Source organism: Anomaloglossus baeobatrachus, chromosome 4 (genome assembly GCF_048569485.1).
Source record: "Anomaloglossus baeobatrachus isolate aAnoBae1 chromosome 4, aAnoBae1.hap1, whole genome shotgun sequence".
NCBI lineage: Eukaryota > Metazoa > Chordata > Amphibia > Anura > Aromobatidae > Anomaloglossus > Anomaloglossus baeobatrachus.
This window is the reverse complement of record NC_134356.1, coordinates 32,217,711-32,237,772: the sequence shown is the minus strand read 5'-3', so window position 1 is coordinate 32,237,772 and position 20,062 is coordinate 32,217,711. Positions and strand designations below refer to the sequence as shown.

Below are 20,062 nucleotides of genomic sequence, written 5' to 3'. Positions count from 1 at the left end.
GAAACTCGTATGTCTTTAAAGGATTTAGAACACTAAATCTATACATACATATACATGCATCTGACCAACATTTGAGGATGTGGTGGCAAGTCCAAATTTTGCACTGGGGCCTATCAAACTCTAGTTACGCCACTGGTCAGAACACCTCTACTGACTAGTAGTAGATTAGTCCCATCTGAATCAGTGGGTTTGGCTGACATTCAACTAGTGTGTAGGACCACCTACAGAAAGACTTTAAGACTTTGGCCCAATTTGGACCTCTATGTGACTGTTTTTGAAAGATTTTGGTCACTGGAAGCAACACTCTTGACTCTTTGAGAGTCTGAAATGAACATCAACCAGGTCGTAAATTTCATCTGTGTAGGGTATCTAAGAAAAAAACAAGAGTAAATCCTATTAGTGAAGAGCATCTAAACCTTTTATTTGGATAGCCATTTGATTGCCCCCTCAGGTAGAGGTTTGAAGTGTTTTCCGAAAACCTCATCCACCATTCTCAATCAACCATTGTCAGGAGCCTATAAATCGTGAACAATTCTTTCTTGGAAGAACTTGGTTCCGTGTTCCCATAATTCTAACCTAAAGACAACACTTAATTGGGTAATAAAACATTTCATGGTTTATGTTATTTCGACATTTTGAAGAGTCCCCCGGAGTCGATTTTTCTAGCATTTGATCATTGGTGTGATTACTTTTTTTTTTTTTTCCTTTGCTGCCTATGGTACTATTTTTTATTTGCTGCTGCTTCATCGACATTACCAAATTTCTTCTCGTAAAACCAAGTCCTTACATGATATTATATGATGTTTTTGCCTGTTTTACTTTTTCATGGTCCCAGGAAGTTGGGTTTGCCTCCAATTTTGATGGTTTCACCGCCAAATCAACGGGGCATTACTATTCCATTGATTTAAGTAGGTGAGATTTCGAGATTTCCCTTTTCGATCTTGAAATTAGTGGGTTCCTCGGCTCACAGACCTTCACCAATAACTTCTTCTGACCTAAGTACATGATCTTAAGGCTAAATTTGTTGTCCTGTTTTTGTTCCTTTGTCTTCATTGTGGTAGAAAATATCTAAACAGTTGCATATGTAGTACTTGGGTATAATATTGTAATTGTGGTTGAAATAGAAAAAGTCTTAGGAACGTTTCTTAGAACACGTCCCACGATCTCATATAAAAACCTCAACTGCAAACATATGTGGGTTTTTTGTATACTTTTAGTGTCCTCTTTTGGTTACACCTCAAATGAAGTCTTATATTCTCTACATTTCCTTAGTAACTAGATAGAATTTAGTGTTCACTGTTATCAGCTATGAAGGCTCAAGAGAGATCGACCATTTAGGTTTCTAGGTCCTCCATAGTCAGCTATGAAGGCTCAAGAGAGATCGACCATTGAGGTTGCACAGATCCTCCATAGTCAGCTATGAAGTCTCCAGACACATTGTCCATTGAGGTTGCATAGGTCCTCCATAGGACCAACGCAGTTGACCATGGTCTTTTGTAGAGATGTGTTTAGTTTTTTTCCCACGATCTCATAAAAAAACCTCAAGTGCAAACATATGTGGGGGGGTAGGTTGTATATTTTTTAATGTCTCTTTTGCTTAGACCTCACATGAAGTCTTATTTTTTTCTACATTTCCTTGGTAATTAGATAGAATTTAGTGTTCACTGTTATCAGCTATCAAAGTTCAAGAGAGAGAGACCATTGAGGTTGCACAGGTCCTCCATAGTGTCACGCTCCCCGGGTCCTCACCCCCGTTCCCCGGCTCACCTGCCACGCTCTCCGCTCCCCAGTCACCGGATTCCGTCCGTCCCAGGGCTCCGGGCCCCCGATCCCGGCGCCCGACAGCTTCCCTGGACCTGGCCGGCTCCCCTGCGTCCTCCTCGCAGCCTCCTTCCCTGGCTTCTGGCACCCGGGCGGCGCGCATGCGCATTAGGGCGCGCGCGCGGTCACTGACCCTTTCTTAAAGGGCCAGCGTCCATTAACAGGAAATGAGGTTGCACAGGTACAGGGTATATAGGGGGTCATTGTCCAAGGGGGCGGGGCCTGATCTTCGTGTTCCCTGAGCTAGGAGTCAGGTCTCTTGGTGTTTATGTGCCTGTACTCACCTATCTGTCTTTGTAGAGCCGTACCTGCCTCGCCATCCAGTCTGCCGTGTCCTGATCCCCGCACGCTGTCCGTCTGCCATCTGACAGTCCGTACCATCCCGGATCCCTGCGGTGACCCGTCATCTTGCTCCAGAGGTTCCGGACCCCGCCTGATATCACCTCGGCCTCCGAACCTGAGCTACGTCACCAAGACCACCTTCTGTGACTCCGTGGTCCCTGGGACTCCTCCGCTGCCTTCTCTTGCACGGACTGTTCTACTGCCCATCAGTGCTTCAGCTGCCGGACTCCCTACCACCATCTCAGAGAGTTCGGTCCAGTGGATCCACCTCCTGGGTCTGCCCGACCGCCCGGCCGTGACAGTAAGATCAGGCCATGGATCCCGCTGCAGCACTAATGGCTCTGCAAGAGGAACTCCAACGCCAGCGTGAAGTCCAGACCCGCATGCTGCAATTCATGACCTCCGTGGACACCCGCCTGTACACATTACAAGCATCAATGACGCCTGCGGCACCCAGGTCCCCCGCCAGGCAAGCCATGGCCCCCGCACCAGTGGCAACCTCGTCAGATGCTTCCCGACTCCGTTTGGCGTCACCTCCTCGTTATGCTGGAGATCCCAAGACCTGCAGGGGCTTCATAAATCAATGTTCCCTTCATTTCACGCAGCTGCCACATCTGTTCGCCTCCGACCAAGCCAAGGTCGCCTTTATAATGTCCCACCTAGAGGGCAAGGCGCTGGCGTGGATGAACCCCTTGTGGGAGAAGGAGGACCCCATGACCAAGGATCTTCAACAGTTCCTGCAGGCATTCCGCAGCACCTTTGACGAGCCGGGACGCGCTTCTGCCTCTGCTTCATCACTCCTCCGCCTACGTCAAGGAACACTGACGGTGGGCCAATACGCCATCCGTTTTCGCACTTTGGCTTCAGAACTCGGGTGGAATAATGAGGCCCTAACAGCCGCCTTCTGGGAGGGACTCTCGAGTCGCATCAAGGATGAGTTGGCGGGTCGGGACGTGCCCTCCACCCTAGATGCCCTGATTGCCCTAGCAACTCGTGTGGACATACGTTTTCAGGAGCGCTCCAAAGAGCTATCTCGTGAGAGACGCCCGTTACGGCATTCATCTCCTCCTCAGAAGCCCTCCGTACCTCAGTCATCAACAGCTGGGAGTCCCGTCCACGAGCCCATGCAGATTGACCGAGTGCGTCAGTCTGCACAACGTAGAGCAGAGCGGCTTGCCCAGGGTCTCTGCTTTTACTGCGGTGAGGGCACACACCTCCTCCGTTCCTGTCCGGAAAGGCCGGGAAACTCCAAAGCCTAGGGTTGGTAGGAGAGGCCACCCTAGGTGCTGGGACTCTCTCCGATCCGGTCACATGGACCGTGCAAGTGACAACGGGAGAGACGCGGTTCACGGCTGAGGCCTATCTTGATTCCGGGGCAGCAGGCAATTTCATCCAGCAAGCCACCGTGGACAAATACCAGGTGCCTGTTATCCCACTCAACAAGCCCCTGGTGATTGCCTCTGTGGATGGGAGACCCCTTTCTGACACCATCTCCTGGACCACCAGGCCGGTTGAACTGCGCATCGGTGCTCTTCACACCGAGAACATCGCCTTCTACGTCCTACCGCACATGTCCCATCAGATCCTGCTGGGCCTTCCATGGTTACGGACTCACGAACCATCAGTCAGCTGGGGCACTGGCGAAATCACCCGCTGGGGTGCTTCGTGTCATGAGAGATGCCTAAAATCCACACAACCCATCCGACGACCTCCGGTTCCTGAGAACCTACCGGGGCTGCCCTCGGCTTATTGGTCCTTTGCTGATGTCTTTGATAAAAAAGAATCCGAGGTACTGCCGCCACATCGCCCCTACGATTGTGCCATCGACCTGCTCCCTGGAACAACGCCACCACGAGGACGGATATATCCTTTATCTCCAGCCGAAACAAGGGCTATGTCGACTTACATCTCAGAGAGCCTGGCTAGGGGATTCATTCGGAGATCCTCCTCTCCTGCTGGAGCAGGTTTCTTCTTTGTCAAGAAAAAAGAGGGCGATTTACGTCCCTGCATCGACTACCGGGGTCTGAATCAGATCACTGTTAAGAACAAGTACCCTCTGCCGCTCATCCCCGAATTGTTTGACCGGCTTAGAGGAGCTCGTCTGTTCACCAAGCTGGATCTTCGGGGTGCTTACAATCTGGTGCGCATCCGCTCTGGTGACGAATGGAAGACCGCGTTTAATACGCGTGATGGACACTATGAGTACTGCGTGATGCCCTTCGGCCTGTGTAACGCCCCTGCCGTCTTCCAAGAACTGGTGAACGACGTGTTCCGAGACCTCCTCTACACCTGTGTGGTAGTATATCTAGATGACATCCTTGTCTTCTCTCCGGACCTCCCAACCCACAGAGAGCACGTACAGCTGGTTCTACGACGACTAAGAGAGAACCGTCTGTACGCAAAGTATGAGAAGTGTGTCTTTGAGCAGTCTTCTCTCCCCTTTCTGGGGTACATCATCTCTGAGACTGGACTGCAGATGGATCCCAAGAAGGTCTCCGCCATTCTCAACTGGCCTCCCCCTTCTGGACTGAAGGCAATCCAACGCTTCCTGGGATTCGCCAACTACTACCGCCAATTCGTCCCTCACTTCTCTGCTCTGACTGCTCCACTTTCCGCTTTGACTAAGAAAGAGGCAAATCCAAAGGACTGGTCGCCTGCGGCCGACGCCGCGTTTGGCTCTTTGAAGCGGGCTTTTGCTTCCTCGCCTGTACTTCACCGTCCGGAGTTGAACCGCCAGTTCACCTTGGAGGTGGATGCCTCCTCCTCAGGAGCCGGAGCAGTGCTCATGCAGAAGTCCTCCTCCGGGAAGATGGTGACTTGCGGATTCTTCTCCAAGGGCTTCTCAGCGCCTGAACGCAACTATACCATCGGGGACCGAGAGCTCTTGGCAGTCAAACTGGCACTGGAGGAATGGCGCTACCTCCTGGAAGGTGCAGTGTATCCCGTGATCATCTACACGGACCACAAGAACCTAGAATACCTGCGGTCCGCTCAGCGACTGAACCCACGGCAAGCCAGGTGGTCCTTATTCTTTGCCAGGTTCGACTTTCAGCTTCACTTCCGACCCGCGGACAAGAATGTACGCGCTGATGCCTTGTCCAGGTCTTTCATGCCCATGGAGCAGGAGGAAGAGACTACCCAACCCATCATCTGTCCTAGCAACATCATTCCGGTGGCCCCTGTTACCCTAGCCCAGATACCGCCCGGGAAGACCTATGTCTCCGATACCGACAGGCAAAAAGTGTTACACTGGGGTCATGCCTCAAAAACAGCCGGGCATGCTGGTCAGAAGAGAACATGGGGTGCGATTGTACGCCATTACTGGTGGCCATCCCTTCGCACGGACGTCGCTGCTTTTGTCTCTGCCTGCTCCTCCTGTGCCAGGAACAAGACGCCCAAACACTTGCCCCATGGCCGTCTTCTGCCTTTACCGATACCCTCAGTCCCGTGGCAACACATAGCAATGGACTTTATTACGGACTTGCCATTATCCTCCGGGCACACAGTCATATGGGTCGTGGTTGATCGATTCTCCAAAATGGCCCACTTCGTTCCTATGGCCGGACTGCCCTCTGCTCAGGAACTCGCGGAAGCCTATATACATCACATCTTCCGCTTGCATGGCTTTCCATCCCACATAGTGTCCGACAGAGGAACTCAGTTCACCTCCCGCTTCTGGAGGGCTCTATGCAAACATCTGGGAGTGACTCTGGACTTTTCTTCTTCTTACCATCCTCAGTCTAACGGCCAAGTGGAGAGGGTCAATCAAATCGTGACCTCATACCTACGTCACTATGTCAACGCCCATCACGACGACTGGTCCTCGCTTCTGCCTTGGGCTGAATTCTCCCATAACCACCACGTCAGTGAGTCATCCTCCGAATCTCCCTTCCATGTTGTTTACGGACTCCAGCCCGCCGTCCCATTGCCTATATCCCCTTCATCGGATGTCCCGGCTGCTGATACTGCAGTTCGTGACTTTGCTACCATTTGGGACTCTGTCAAAGCGTCCCTTGGGCGCGCTTCCCAGCGGATGAAGAAACACGCTGACAAGAGACGTCTGGATCCTCCGTGTTTCTCTCCTGGTGACCTGGTCTGGCTTGCTTCCCAGTACATCCGATTGAAGATACCTTCCTACAAGCTGGGTCCTCGCTACATCGGGCCGTTTAAGGTCCTCAGCAAGATCAATGAGGTATCCTACAAGCTACAGCTCCCGGCCACGATGAGGATACCCAACTCCTTCCACGTCTCTCTGCTCAAGCCGGTTGTCCTTGGTCCCTTCTCCGCTGCTGCCAGTCCGGCCCCTCCTCCTATTGCCGATGATGACATCTATGCGGTAAGGGATATCGTGGCCATGAAGACCGTACGAGGTCGACAGTTCTTCCTGGTGGACTGGGAAGGGTATGGTCCTGAGGATAGGTCTTGGGAGCCCAGGGAGAACGTGGGCACTCCTCTTATCCGTGCCTTCATGTCCCGGTTGCGGGGAGGGGGGCGTGGGGGGGGGGGGTACTGTCACGCTCCCCGGGTCCTCACCCCCGTTCCCCGGCTCACCTGCCACGCTCTCCGCTCCCCAGTCACCGGATTCCGTCCGTCCCAGGGCTCCGGGCCCCCGATCCCGGCGCCCGACAGCTTCCCTGGACCTGGCCGGCTCCCCTGCGTCCTCCTCGCAGCCTCCTTCCCTGGCTTCTGGCACCCGGGCGGCGCGCATGCGCATTAGGGCGCGCGCGCGGTCACTGACCCTTTCTTAAAGGGCCAGCGTCCATTAACAGGAAATGAGGTTGCACAGGTACAGGGTATATAGGGGGTCATTGTCCAAGGGGGCGGGGCCTGATCTTCGTGTTCCCTGAGCTAGGAGTCAGGTCTCTTGGTGTTTATGTGCCTGTACTCACCTATCTGTCTTTGTAGAGCCGTACCTGCCTCGCCATCCAGTCTGCCGTGTCCTGATCCCCGCACGCTGTCCGTCTGCCATCTGACAGTCCGTACCATCCCGGATCCCTGCGGTGACCCGTCATCTTGCTCCAGAGGTTCCGGACCCCGCCTGATATCACCTCGGCCTCCGAACCTGAGCTACGTCACCAAGACCACCTTCTGTGACTCCGTGGTCCCTGGGACTCCTCCGCTGCCTTCTCTTGCACGGACTGTTCTACTGCCCATCAGTGCTTCAGCTGCCGGACTCCCTACCACCATCTCAGAGAGTTCGGTCCAGTGGATCCACCTCCTGGGTCTGCCCGACCGCCCGGCCGTGACACATAGTCAGCTATGAAGGCTCAAAAGAGATCGACCATTGAGGTTGCACAGGTCCTCCATAGTCAGCAATGAAGTTTCAAGAGAGATTGAACATTGAGGTTGCACAGGTCCTCCATAGTCAGCAATGAAGTTTCAAGAGAGATTGAACATTGAGGTTGCACAGGTCCTCCATAGTCAGCTATGAAGGTTCCAGAGATATTGACCATAGAGGCATAGTCATCTATGAAAGTTCAAGAGAGATCGACCATTGAGGTTGCACAGGTCCTCCATAGTCAGCAATGAAGTTTCAAGAGAGATTAACCATTGATGTTGCACAGGTCCTCCATAGTCAGCTATGAAGGCTCCACAGACATTGACCATTGGGGTTGCACAGGTCCTCCATAGTCAACTATGAAGGCTCAAGAGAGATTGACCAGTGAGGTTACACAGGTCCTCCATAGTCAGTTATGAAGGCTCATGAGAGATTGAGCATTGAGGTTGCACAGGTCCTCCACAGTCAGCTATGAAGGCTCAAGAGAGATTGACCATTGAGGTTGCATATGTCCTCCATAGGACCATCGCAGTTGACCATGGTGTTCCGTAGAGGTGTGTTTAGTTTTTTCCCACGATCTCATCGAAAAACCTCAAGTACAAACATGTGTTTTGTTTTGTTTTTATATTTGTAATGTCCTCTTTTGGTTAGACCTCACATGAAGTCTTATTTTCTCTACATTACTTTAGTAACTAGATAGAATTTAGTGTTGACTGTCATCAGCTATGAAGGCTGAAGAAAGATTGACCATTGAGGTTGCACATGTCCTCCATAGTCAGCTCTGAAGGGTCAAACAGAATAACCATTGAGGTTGCACAGGTCCTCCATAGTCATCTATGAAGGCTCAAGAGAGATTGACCAGTGAGGTTGCACAGGTCCTCCATAGTCAGCTATGAAGGCTCAAGAAAAATTGACTATTGAGGTTTCACAGGTTCTCCATAGTCAGCTATGAAGACTCAAGAGAGATTGACCATTGAGGTTGCACAGGTCCTCCATAGTCAGCTATGAAGGCTCAAGAAAAATTGACTATTGAGGTTTCACAGGTTCTCCATAGTCAGCTATGAAGGCTCAAGACAGATTGACCATTGAGGTTGCACAGGTTTTCCATAGTCAGCTATGAAGGCTCAAGAGAGATTGACCATTGAGGTTGCACAGGTTCTCCATAGTCAGCTATAAAGGCTCCAGAGACATTGACCATTGAAGTTGCACAAGTCCTCCATAGTCAGCTATGAAGGCTCAAGAGAGATTGACCATTGAGTTTGCACAAGTCCTCCATAGTCAGCTATGAAGGCTCAAGAGAGATTGACCATTGAGTTTGCACAAGTCCTCCATAGTTAGCTATGAAGGCTCAAAAGAGATTGACCATTGAGGTTGCACAGGTCCTCCATACTCAGCTATGAAGGCTCAAGAGAGATTGACCATTGAGGTTTCACAAGTCCGCTATAGTCAGCTATGAAGGCTCAAGAGAGATTGGCCATTGAGGTTGCACAGGTCCTCCATAGTCAACTATGAAGGCTCCAGAGACATTTACCAGGTCCTCCAAAGGACCATCGCAGTTGACGATGGTCTTCCTTAGAGGTGTGTTTAGTTTTTTCGCCAAAACCATAGACTGTAAAAGGAGTATGGTCTTTCGGCTGATGGCAATTGAAGACTGGTGGTCCCTTGTTTTGATCATCCAGAAGGATCCACCAGTCAAACCCCCAACTGATCTGTCATGTATCAGCTATACAATGGATGAAGTTTGATTCTTCTTGCCATGATCTTCTCAAATCGGGTTCCATAGAGCAAGTTTAAAAGTATGGGGCAAATATCAAAAAATTGAAAAATTACACTCCTGCTCCCTTCTTGTACCCCCGATTTATTTTTCTTTTCTTTTTTTTGGCTCATAGGCAGCTGTTAAAAACTGAATTGGGCTCGTTTTTCACCGAATACCTACAGGTACGTTCACTTATATTTCCCTCCGGTATAAATAATTGATGTGACGGGGAAGAGGATGTCACGTATCACATAAAAAGAGAATTATTATACAGTTTTAGTAGGAAATCTTAACCGCTAGTTTCCTCAGCGCGCTATGCTGATTTTTTTTCCATCTAGAAAAAATAGAAAATCTGTGTCTTGAATTATTAATGCTTTAGGCCGGCAGACGGAGGTTGAGATGCAGATTGTGTTGGATTCTTATATTGTTATTACTTTTCACTCTTTAGAACCAGCTTCTCACTAAGGGGATGGTGATCCTGCGAGACAAGATACGCTTTTACGAAGGTAAAGCTATTCTAAGGTTAATTTGGAAAGAAAAGTCCCTTATTATTTGATTTCCCCAGGAATCCAACTCATGACCACTATCATTGTAGGCAGCAGCTCAAAAAATGAGCCACAGCCTACACTGATATTTCCCATATTAACCATACTTTCTTTCAGTAGGGTGGCTAGGGGGGAAGACAGGGCATTTGCCTTGGGTATATCGAGAAGCCACCTAGCTTCGGCCGGGGTGTTTAGACTCAGGGCTATGGTAGCAGTAGTTACTAATATCAGCTCTGTCACGGCACTATGTATTAGAGGGGGAGACACTGAGCTTGGAAATATATCATTTTCTATGATTTGGTTCTGTATTTTCCTAAGAAAAGCTGTTGGCTGCTGATAAAAAAAAGCCTGTGAGTCCTTCTTCTCCCCGCCCACTCTCAGTGATTGGCCGCTGTAAAGTCATACAGTTAAAATCAGCCAATAAGCTGTGTGTGGGCGGGGTCAGGACTCCTAGGCTTTTTTTTTTTAGGAGTCCTGCAATTCTACAGCTTTTATTATAAAACTACTGAACCAAATCATATAGAATTATATATCCCTGAACTCAGCGTCTCCTTCTCTGTTCTACGCTACACTCCAAAAAGGGTAATAAAGAAGATCTGACAATTTGGTTTAGGAGTATTTGCTTTTTTTTTCTTCAAAGAATTGTAAAATCCCTTAAAATAAGGCCTTGAATTTCAATCACAAGACCAATATCTACATAAAGTTTGCAAAATTACTCCACAATTGTTTCAAAGACCTAATACCGAAATATGCCTCATTTAAATGTATGTAAAGGGGTTAAAAAACAAAATATCATGGTCTGTTGTTTTTTGTTTTTTTTTTCAAAAATAGCACCACCCCTGACCATAAGTAGTGTCCACTATCGCAACTCAACCCCATTGACGTCAATTAAGCTAAACTGCAATACCACATACAACCTATGTTCAGGGGTGGCGCTGTTTCTGGAAAAAAAAAATAGCCATTTTTATTTTTCTGGAGAACCCCTTAAATTTTTAGTAGCGATGCTATGAATTTTACTGTTGTCTCTCGTAGGACAAAAACTCCTTGATTCTTTAGCAGAAACCTGGGATTTCTTCTTCAGCGATGTTCTGCCCATGTTACAGGCCATCTTCTACCCTGTCCAGGTAAAAGGGTGTATTATAAAAAAGGATTGTATTAGTTGTGGGGGGGGGAGATTGATATTTTGTCTTGCCAATTAAAGCGTAGGGGGTAAATACCCCATGAATTTTACAATGATCGGCAAACATACATACGTGGGCATGGCTGTGTGAGCAGACTGCTGATTGGCTGCTTGTATCAGATTTTGCTGGGAGTTAATTTTTTTCTTAATATGTAAATGAACTGTTAAGATCTATGGGCCGGACATAGATCTCCCTGCGAATCAGCATTACCAGTGTGAGACTGTCAGTCATTACATGTCTCAAACTGGTAATGCCCCCCTTCCTTTAAAATAAGCTTTGGTGACAGATTCTTGGGGAGATCTATGTTCAGCCCATAGATCTTAACAGCTCATTTACATATTAAGAAAATTCTAATTCAAGATATTATTTTATTCAGCATCATATTGTCAAAAGGAGATTTTTGCAAACAGTGCAGACTGTCATGGCGGCGTCAACATCTGTGGACACTACAGATTCTGGCCCTCTACCTGCAAACTTCTCTGATGTCTGTGATCAGTGCATGGAGACTCCAGCGTCAACCAACAGACTTGTAGCTCATAGGCAGGCTAGCAAGAGTTAATCTCTACTGATCTGCTTGCTAATCTCCTTTGATCACATGCTGTGGGGGAGCCCGTCACATTTGATCCCCTCCTATATATGCCTGCTGGACTATTCCATTTATGCCAGCTATAGCTAATCTATACTTGTCTGTAGAGGTTGTGTGATCCAGACTTATTGGTGCTTGTAGTAATTTATGGCTGTGAGCAGTTGTGGTGTCAACCCCTACAGTATTGTCTTTTTAAGAAAAAACAAAAAGCCAGCACCAAATGTGCACTTCAGCACTAAACATTCCAAACTGTACTTATTATAAAAATTTTGAGATTTTTGGCAAAAAATTGCAATTTCTTGAGCTGCCTCGCCACGTCACGGCAAATCTCATTAGAGGCAGTCCTACACTAAAATATTTTTATAAAATGTGCCATACGGCCTCATATATGAATAGTAGAACTGCTCTTAGCAGCACTCACCTGGTCTATTTCAATCCCGTACCCATGACTGAGTCATGGCTGTGGGCGGGACAGGTCCAAGCAAATGCTGCATGAAGTAAATAGCCTGTGGACAAAGCCTGATGACTTAATGTGAACAGTCACCAACCGCCAAAATCTAGACAGATGGAATACATCCCAAATTGGGGTGCATAGCAAGGTGGAGGTCAACCACCGACCAATTCAATGAAGAAAAAACAAAAAGCCAGCACCAAATGTGCATTTCAGCACTAAACATTCCAAACTGTACTTATTATAAAAATTTGGAGATTTTTGGCAAAAAATTGCAATTTCTTGAGCTGCCTCGCCACGTCACGGCAAATCTCATTAGAGGCAGTCCTACACTAAAATATTTTTATAAAATGTGCCATACGGCCTCACATATGAATAGTAGAACTGCTCTTAGCAGCACTCACCTGGTCTATTTCAATCCCGTACCCATGACTGAGTCATGGCTGTGGGCGGGACAGGTCCAAGCAAATGCTGCATGAAGTAAATAGCCTGTGGACAAAGCCTGATGACTTAATGTGAACAGTCACCAACCGCCAAAATCTAGACAGATGGAATACATCCCAAATTGGGGTGCATAGCAAGGTGGAGGTCAACCACCGACCAATTCAATGAAGAAAAAACAAAAAGCCAGCACCAAATGTGCACTTCAGCACTAAACATTCCAAACTGTACTTATTATAAAAAATTTTTGACTTATTGGTGCTTGTAGTAATTTATGGCTGTGAGCAGTTGTGGTGTCAACCCCTACAGTATTGTCTTTTTGTTGCTGCCTTCCTTCTCTTGCTTTTCTCCTTAGTCCCTTACTGTTTGTTCGTGTGTTTTGCAGTGTGTCTGAGTTTTGTTTTTTCCTTTTCTTTATCTATGTTGTCATCACACTCCTGCCCCTTTCTTCCCTTTGCAGAGGAAAACAGATTAGTTCTGGACTGGAGAATAGCTAGGCACGGGACTCCGGCATCTCCACCTTTTAGGGGTAACCCTGAGGTTAGGGATAGCGTAGGTGTCATGATTCTGCAGAAGTGCACTTGTGTCCTGCAGAGCCTATGCTGGGCCTCATATTTTTCCCCGGTTCACAGTCGAGTCCTGTGTGGTGTGGTCAGGCTCTGTTCTTTGAAGCCTCATTTCGGGTGATTGCTCCGCTTTATCTGGGAGCTGTTTCACCCAGAACGTCGCCAGTGATAGTTCCTGTTTGGCAATTAACGTCTCTGGTTACCGCAAGTGTCTGACCTGATCTTGTCCCGCTTCCTAATTCCGCTGTTCCCCTCCCATCTCCTTACCTGCTTACTTGATTCCCTGACTCCCTGACCCCGGCTTGTTCCCTGACTCCGGCTCTTCTCACTCCCTTATATTTATGTGACCTCTCTGTTTACTGACCTCGGCTCGTCCCCTTACTCCGGCTCTGCTCACTCCCTTATATTTATGTGACCTCTCTGTTTACTGACCTCGGCTTGTCCCCTGACTCCGGCTCTGCTCACTCCCTTGTACTTACTTGACCTCTCTGTTTATCGACCCCGGCTTGTCCCCTGACTCCGGCTCTTCTCGCTCCCTTGTATTTATGTGACCTCTCTGTTTACTGACCTCGGCTCGTCCCTTGACTCCGGCTCTGCTCACTCCCTTGTACTTACGTGACCTCTCTGTTTATCGACCCCGGCTTGTTCCCTGACTCCAGCTCCTTTTGTTATTTATGTTATCTCTTGGCTTTCGACCCCCGGCTTGTTTTACTGCCCCTCACTGGGTGTGTCTAGCGACATCTAGTGTACAAACCTGGTAGAATCCACTCCACTAGTGTGTCTGGCGACACCTAGAGGTTTGGTGTCTTATTACATTTGGTGTCTTATTTGGTGATCTCGTCATCACACTAGGTCTTATAAAGTGAGGGACAGTATAGGAACCCCCTGTCCCTCGGTATCCTGTAGTCACATTTTGACACATATAACCTACATGCCCACTGAGTGTTTTATATTTTCTGTTTTTTTTTTCCTTTTTGAGAGCTAAAATCCCTTTAATATTAACATTTGGCAATTATACTTGTGTTCAATGTATGTATAGTTTTTTATTAGCATATTTATGGTGACTTGTTTTTTTGTGCACAGGGGAAGGAGCCTTCCATCCGTCAGCTGGCGTTGCTGCACTTCAGAAATATAATAACCCTAAATCTTAAACTGGACGATGCCTTATCCCGCCCACGAGCCCGAGTACCTCCCTCCATCATCCAGATGCTGCTAATACTCCAGGTAAAAATGTGGTGACAAGTTCCCTTTAAATTTGACCTTTCATTTTCTACTAATGTCATGGCTGAAGTCATCAGTCTATTGCTGATTACATTGATTTCTGCAGGGCATGAGTCAGGGCAACGTAAGGTTTATTTTCCTTGTGGTGACTAAGTTGGAATAATTGTCAGTAATATGAAAGATGTCAACAAACTCATATGATTGCGTGAGATCCGAACATGAGCACATGGATGAATATTGTTTGGTATCACTATGTTATTAAAATGATGCAATATTTAGTAATTAGATGAACACAGTTATGTCATGATCTAGTGTAAAAGAAAAATACCTCCACCCTTGTTAGTCAGAAAATCAGAAAGGTTAATGCTTATATATGGTTTACATTATTTTTTTTACCTTAACAAAGCTAAATCGTTTAATATCTCTAATCCAAAAACATGTTCAACTTATGTTGTACAACCATAACCATAATCAGTTGTTATTATATAAACCAGTAGCTTATAGATTATGGAAAAAGGGGACTGCTATGGGATGCGCGGTCACCCCTGGTTGCAACTAGGAGGTGCTCACTCAATATATAGTCATACAGCTACTAATGCAGTTAAAGAGAACCTGTCAGATGCAATGTGAGCAGTTCTGGGTATGCTTATCCCTGCCTTAAAAGTCCCTGTATCTAGTAGCATACATAAAGGGATTTGTAGAAAAAGTATTTTGAAAGATCCTTTATGATAGGCTAATGAGCGCAGGGACTAGTCGCAAGGTTGTTAGTTCCCTTGACTAGTCTACCCACTTAGCATGTTAGCACGCCCACAGGGGCATGCTAACATGCTATTCAATGCCATTTCCCAGTGTCATCATCAGCAGTGACGCGTGTACCTGTGTCCATTCTTACCACTTCAGACACCAGGTTTAAGGTCAGTGCACATGATCAAAAGTCCTGGAACTTCCGGTCATGCGCACTATGAAGCCAGGTATACTCGTCCAGCTCAGAGAGGTCTAGTGCGCATGACCAAATGTGTCGGGACTTCTGATCCTATACCCGGCATGTGAGGAGGTGACAACGTACACAGGTACGCGCGTCACCACTGATGATGACGCTGGGCAATGGGCATTGAATAGCATGTTAGCACACCCCTGTGGGCGTGCTAACATGCTAAGAGGGCGGATTAGTTGGGGGATATAACACCCTTGCAACTAGTCCCTGCACTCATTAGCATATTATAAAGGATCTTTAGAAATACTTTTTGATACTAGATGCTGGGACAGATAGGCAGGGATTACAAATATGCACCCAGACGTGCTTGTGGTTTTGTGTGCATATTGTGCCTGACAGCTTCACTTTAAGGATTTGTCCAAGACAGAGATATTGATGACCTTTCATTCCATTAGGTTAACATTATTTTTTTACCTTGACAAAAGCTAAATAGCTTGATATCGCTAACCCAAAAACATGCTCAACTTATGTTGGCCAACCATAACCATAGTCACTTGTTTTCACATAAGCCAATAGCTTATAGATTATGACAGAAGGGGAATGCTATGGGATTCGCGGTCACCCCTGTATGTAACTAGTTGGTGCCTTTTCAATATATAGTCATGTAGCACCTAATGTAGCTTAGGGTTTGTCCAGGAAAGAGATATTGATGACCTTTCTTTTCATTAGATCATCAATATCTGTTCCGTGGGGGTCTGATACCCACACCAATGAAGTAATATCTTGCACCACAGTAAGTACAGAGTGCATGGATCCAAAACACAGCAGTTCTGTGGCATGTCTAGTGAATTAGTGCACGTACTACAAGTTCAGATACCTTTACTTCTTTGGGAGGTGACATGCAGTACCCAGGAATGTCTACTATACAGAATGGTTTACATTATTTTTGACCTTAGAAAAGCTAAATAGTTTAATATTTGTAACCCAAAAACATGCTCAACTTATGTTGGCTAACTATAATCAGTTGTTATCACATAAACCAATAGCTTATAGATTATGAATGAAGGGGACTGCTATGGGGTGCGCAGTCAACCCCATTTTGTAACTAGAAGTGCTCACTCAAGTTATAGTCATGTAGCTCCTAATGCAGTTAAGGATTTGTCCAGGAAAGAAATATTGATATTTATTTGCATTAGGTAATTACCATCTGTTCAATAGGGGTCTGACACCCACACCAATCAGGTGATATTTTTCGCCACAGTAAATACATAGAGCAAAGATCCAAAACACAGCAGTTCTCTTTCATGTCTACTGACTTTTCGCAAGTACTACAAGTTCAGATACCCTCACTTCTTTAGGAGCTGACATGCAGTACCCACAGATGTCTACTATACAGTAAAGTTTACATTATTTTTTTACCTTAACACAGCTAAATAGTTTGATACCTCCAACCCAAAAACATGCTCAATTTATGTTGGCCAACCATAACCATAATTAGTTGTTATCACATAAACCAATAGCTTATAGATTATGAAGGAAGGGGACTGCTATGGGATGCACGGTCACCCCTGTTTGTAACTAGGAGATACTCACTCAATATATAGTCATGTAGCTCCTAATGCAGTTAAGCGTTTGTCCAGGAAAGATATATTGATGACCTTTATTTCCATTAGGTCATCAATGGCTGATTAATGGGGGTCTGACACCCACACTAGTCAGGTGATATCTTGCGCCACAGTTAGTACACAGTGCATTGATTCAAAACACAGCAGTTCTTTTGCATGTCTACTGACTTTTCGCAAGTACTACAAGTTCAGATACCTTCACTTCTTTAGGAGCTGACATGCAGTACCCACAGATGTCTACTATACAGTAAAGTTTACATTATTTTTTTACCTTAACACAGCTAAATAGTTTGATACCTCTAACCCAAAAACATGCTGAATTTATGTTGGCCAACCATAACCATACTTAGTTGTTATCACATAAACCAATAGCTTATAGATTATGAAGGAAGGGGACTGCTATGGGATGCACGGTCATCCCTGTTTGTAACAAGAAGATGCTTACTCAATATATAGTCATGTAGCTCCTAATGCAGTTAAGCGTTTGTCCAGGAAAGATATATTGATGACCTTTATTTCCATTAGGTCATCAATGTCTGTTTAATGGGGGTCTGACACCCACACCAGTCAGGTGATATTTGGCGCCACAGTTAGTACACAGTGCATGGATCCAAAACACAGCAGTTCTTTTTCATGTCTAGTGACTTTTCGCAAGTACTACAAGTTCAGATACCTTCACTTCTTTGGGAGCTGACATGCAGTATGCAGGAATGTCTACTATTCAGTAAGGTTTACATTATTTTTTTACCTTAACAAAGCTAAATAGTTTAATATGTTGGCCAACCATAACCATAATCAGTTGTTATCACATAAGTTACTAGCTTATAGATTATGAAGGAAGGGGACTGCTATGGGATGCACGGTCACCCCTGTTTGTAACTTGGAGATGCTCACTCAATATATAGTCATGTAGCTCCTAATGCAGTTAAACGTTTGTCCAGGAAAGAAATATTGATAACCTTTGTTCCATTAGGTCTTCAATATCTGTTCAATTATATAATGTATCAAAAGAAAAAATCAGAGCTAATTTATACAAATATAAAATAAAGCTATATAATCTTAATTCTGTCCAAAACCAAATATATATGAAATTAACTTGAGATGAGGGTTTGGATCCCATTGTGAGTTTTGCTTTGGGGGCCCCGTAATTTCTGTGCATTCCCTTGCTAGAACCATTTGGCAAGTGATCACACATACCTTTACATAGCAACTGTGTCCATTGAGACCACTAAGTATATTAGTGTGAAACATTTTCCTAACATATTTCTTTAAAGGAGGATAGAAAAGGAGAACGGCTGCAGATTTTCTTAATACATTTACTGTTTCTACAAGGAATTATAAATCATTAATTTCCAGGAAGGGACCTAGCGAAGTATATACAGAGTCTAACTGTTACATAAAACCCTCCTGTTAGCAGTCACATGTTCATGTTCTGGAATTTAATGGATCCCATGTGTGGGGACGGATCCAAAGTAAGGAGGTTTTGTGTTACATAAGAGAGTGAAGTCCAAAAAAGGGTCTTTGATGATATGTATAGTTCTATAGTGTTCCTTAGCCAAAAACATCTCTAAAATGTGGGCCACTATACAAATTCTCCTTCTAGCCATGTTCTGCTACTGGTATACATGACAGTAACCCCTTATGTTCTGCACTAAAAGAAGCTATTTTATATTCAATTGCAGAACCATACACATAAAACCTGAATATATGCACACATAGTCCATCTGGTGTCTATTACAGAACAGTTGGCACTCCATATACTGCCATATGGCACAATATTACTGCACAATATTACTGCTCTCTCCATCAGCAGGAGCAAAGTTGTAATACAGCTCTAAAGTAGACTATCAACATAAATTACATGATTATTGCACTCAACTAGGAACAAAAACTGATATGAGTGTATACATTTTTTATATATATAGTGCTATGGAATATGCTGATGCTACCTGAAGAATTGGGTGTAAGAGTTGGGTATATTTCTATAAATGTTTATTGAAAATCTAAGAGAATTGGGTGTAACAGTTTGGTATATTTCTATAAATATGTGTGTTGAAAATCTATAAGAAGTGAGAAAAGAATTTGAGTGCTTTAAACCTATTTTAGGAACCGCCATGGGTTCACACACAACCCCTACCATTGATTTTCTGTATTAACCGGTCTCTGCAGCACATTAAGATAAAAAAAAGAGAATTGTTCTTTCTCTATTGTAAATAGCTATAGTAGCCTTTCTTGCCTGTAAATTAGTCTTTTTAGTGACAACATAAAAGGTAATGTTCACAAATTGAGATACTGTGCTCTACATTTATCAAGCATGTCAAAAAGACTTAAAATGTGCAACAAAAGAAAAACAATTCACTTTGGTAAATTCATCCAAACACAGGGGAAGCCCGAAATCACGCTATGGCATGGCGTCCAAGTAGAATGTTGAAGATGGAAAGGTTATCCAGCTTCCGATTGTAATAGTCATAAAAAATCCATTATTGTGATTCCTTAAAAAATTTCATGTATTTACCTTAAAAATAGACTTTATATGCTTACGTGAAAGCAGTACATACATTAGGTTTCAGTCATAGGGGCGGCGCTTTTGCTGAATTCAGTCATTGTCAATAAGGTTCAGGCACTATTCTTTTTTTAACCTAGTCACGCCCCCAGCATTGTTATTGGTTACACCACAGGTCCTTCGCCACCACTTTTCTGCTGAGCTCTGCCCTTTACGGTCACATGGTTGGGACATCATCACAGGTCCTTTACCACCACTTTTCTGCTGAACTCCACCTATTACGATCACATAGTCATGACATCACCATAGGTCCTTCTCCACCACTTTTTTGCTGAGCTCCACTATTACGGTCACATGGCCGTGACATCACCACTGGTCCTTCTCCACCACTTCTCTGCTGAGCTCCACTATTACGGTCACATGGCCGTGACATCACCACTGGTCCTTCAGCACCACTTCTGTAATGCTGAGCTCTGGAGATAAACAGAGAAGTGGTGTTGAAAGACCTGTGGTGATGTGACAACCTTGTGACCGTAATGAGCAGAGCTCAGAAGAGAAGTGGTGGTAAAGGACCTGTGGTGATCAGCAGAGGAGAAGTGGTGGTAGGCCTGTGGTGATATCACGACCTTATGATCGTAATGGGTGGAGCTCAGCAGAGAAGTGGTGGTAAAGGACCTGTGGTCATCAGCAGAGAAAAAGTGGTTGGAGACCAGTGGTGATGTCACGACCTTGTGACCGTAATGGGCAGAGCTCAGAAGAGAAGTGGTGGTAAAGGACCTGTGGTGATCAGCAGAGGAGAAGTGGTGGTAGGC

At 45.6% G+C, this 20,062-nt stretch overlaps 1 protein-coding gene across 6 annotated transcripts in view; it reads left to right on the top strand.

Moving 5' to 3' along the window:
* ARHGAP8 (Rho GTPase activating protein 8) overlaps positions 1-20,062 on the top strand; it is a 213,396-nt gene that overhangs the window by 114,800 nt on the left and 78,534 nt on the right. For 5 of the 6 annotated variants that reach the window (XM_075344216.1, XM_075344213.1, XM_075344214.1 and 2 more), the window contains 4 exons: positions 9,331-9,379; positions 9,646-9,703; positions 10,775-10,866; positions 14,051-14,191. In XM_075344216.1, the coding sequence (XP_075200331.1) occupies positions 9,667-9,703; positions 10,775-10,866; positions 14,051-14,191 (270 nt within the window). In that variant the 5' untranslated portion in view covers positions 9,331-9,379; positions 9,646-9,666. Of the gene's footprint in view, positions 1-9,330; positions 9,380-9,645; positions 9,704-10,774; positions 10,867-14,050; positions 14,192-14,535; positions 14,548-20,062 lie in introns of all 6 variants that reach the window. The other variant, XM_075344217.1, reaches the window with a different exon arrangement.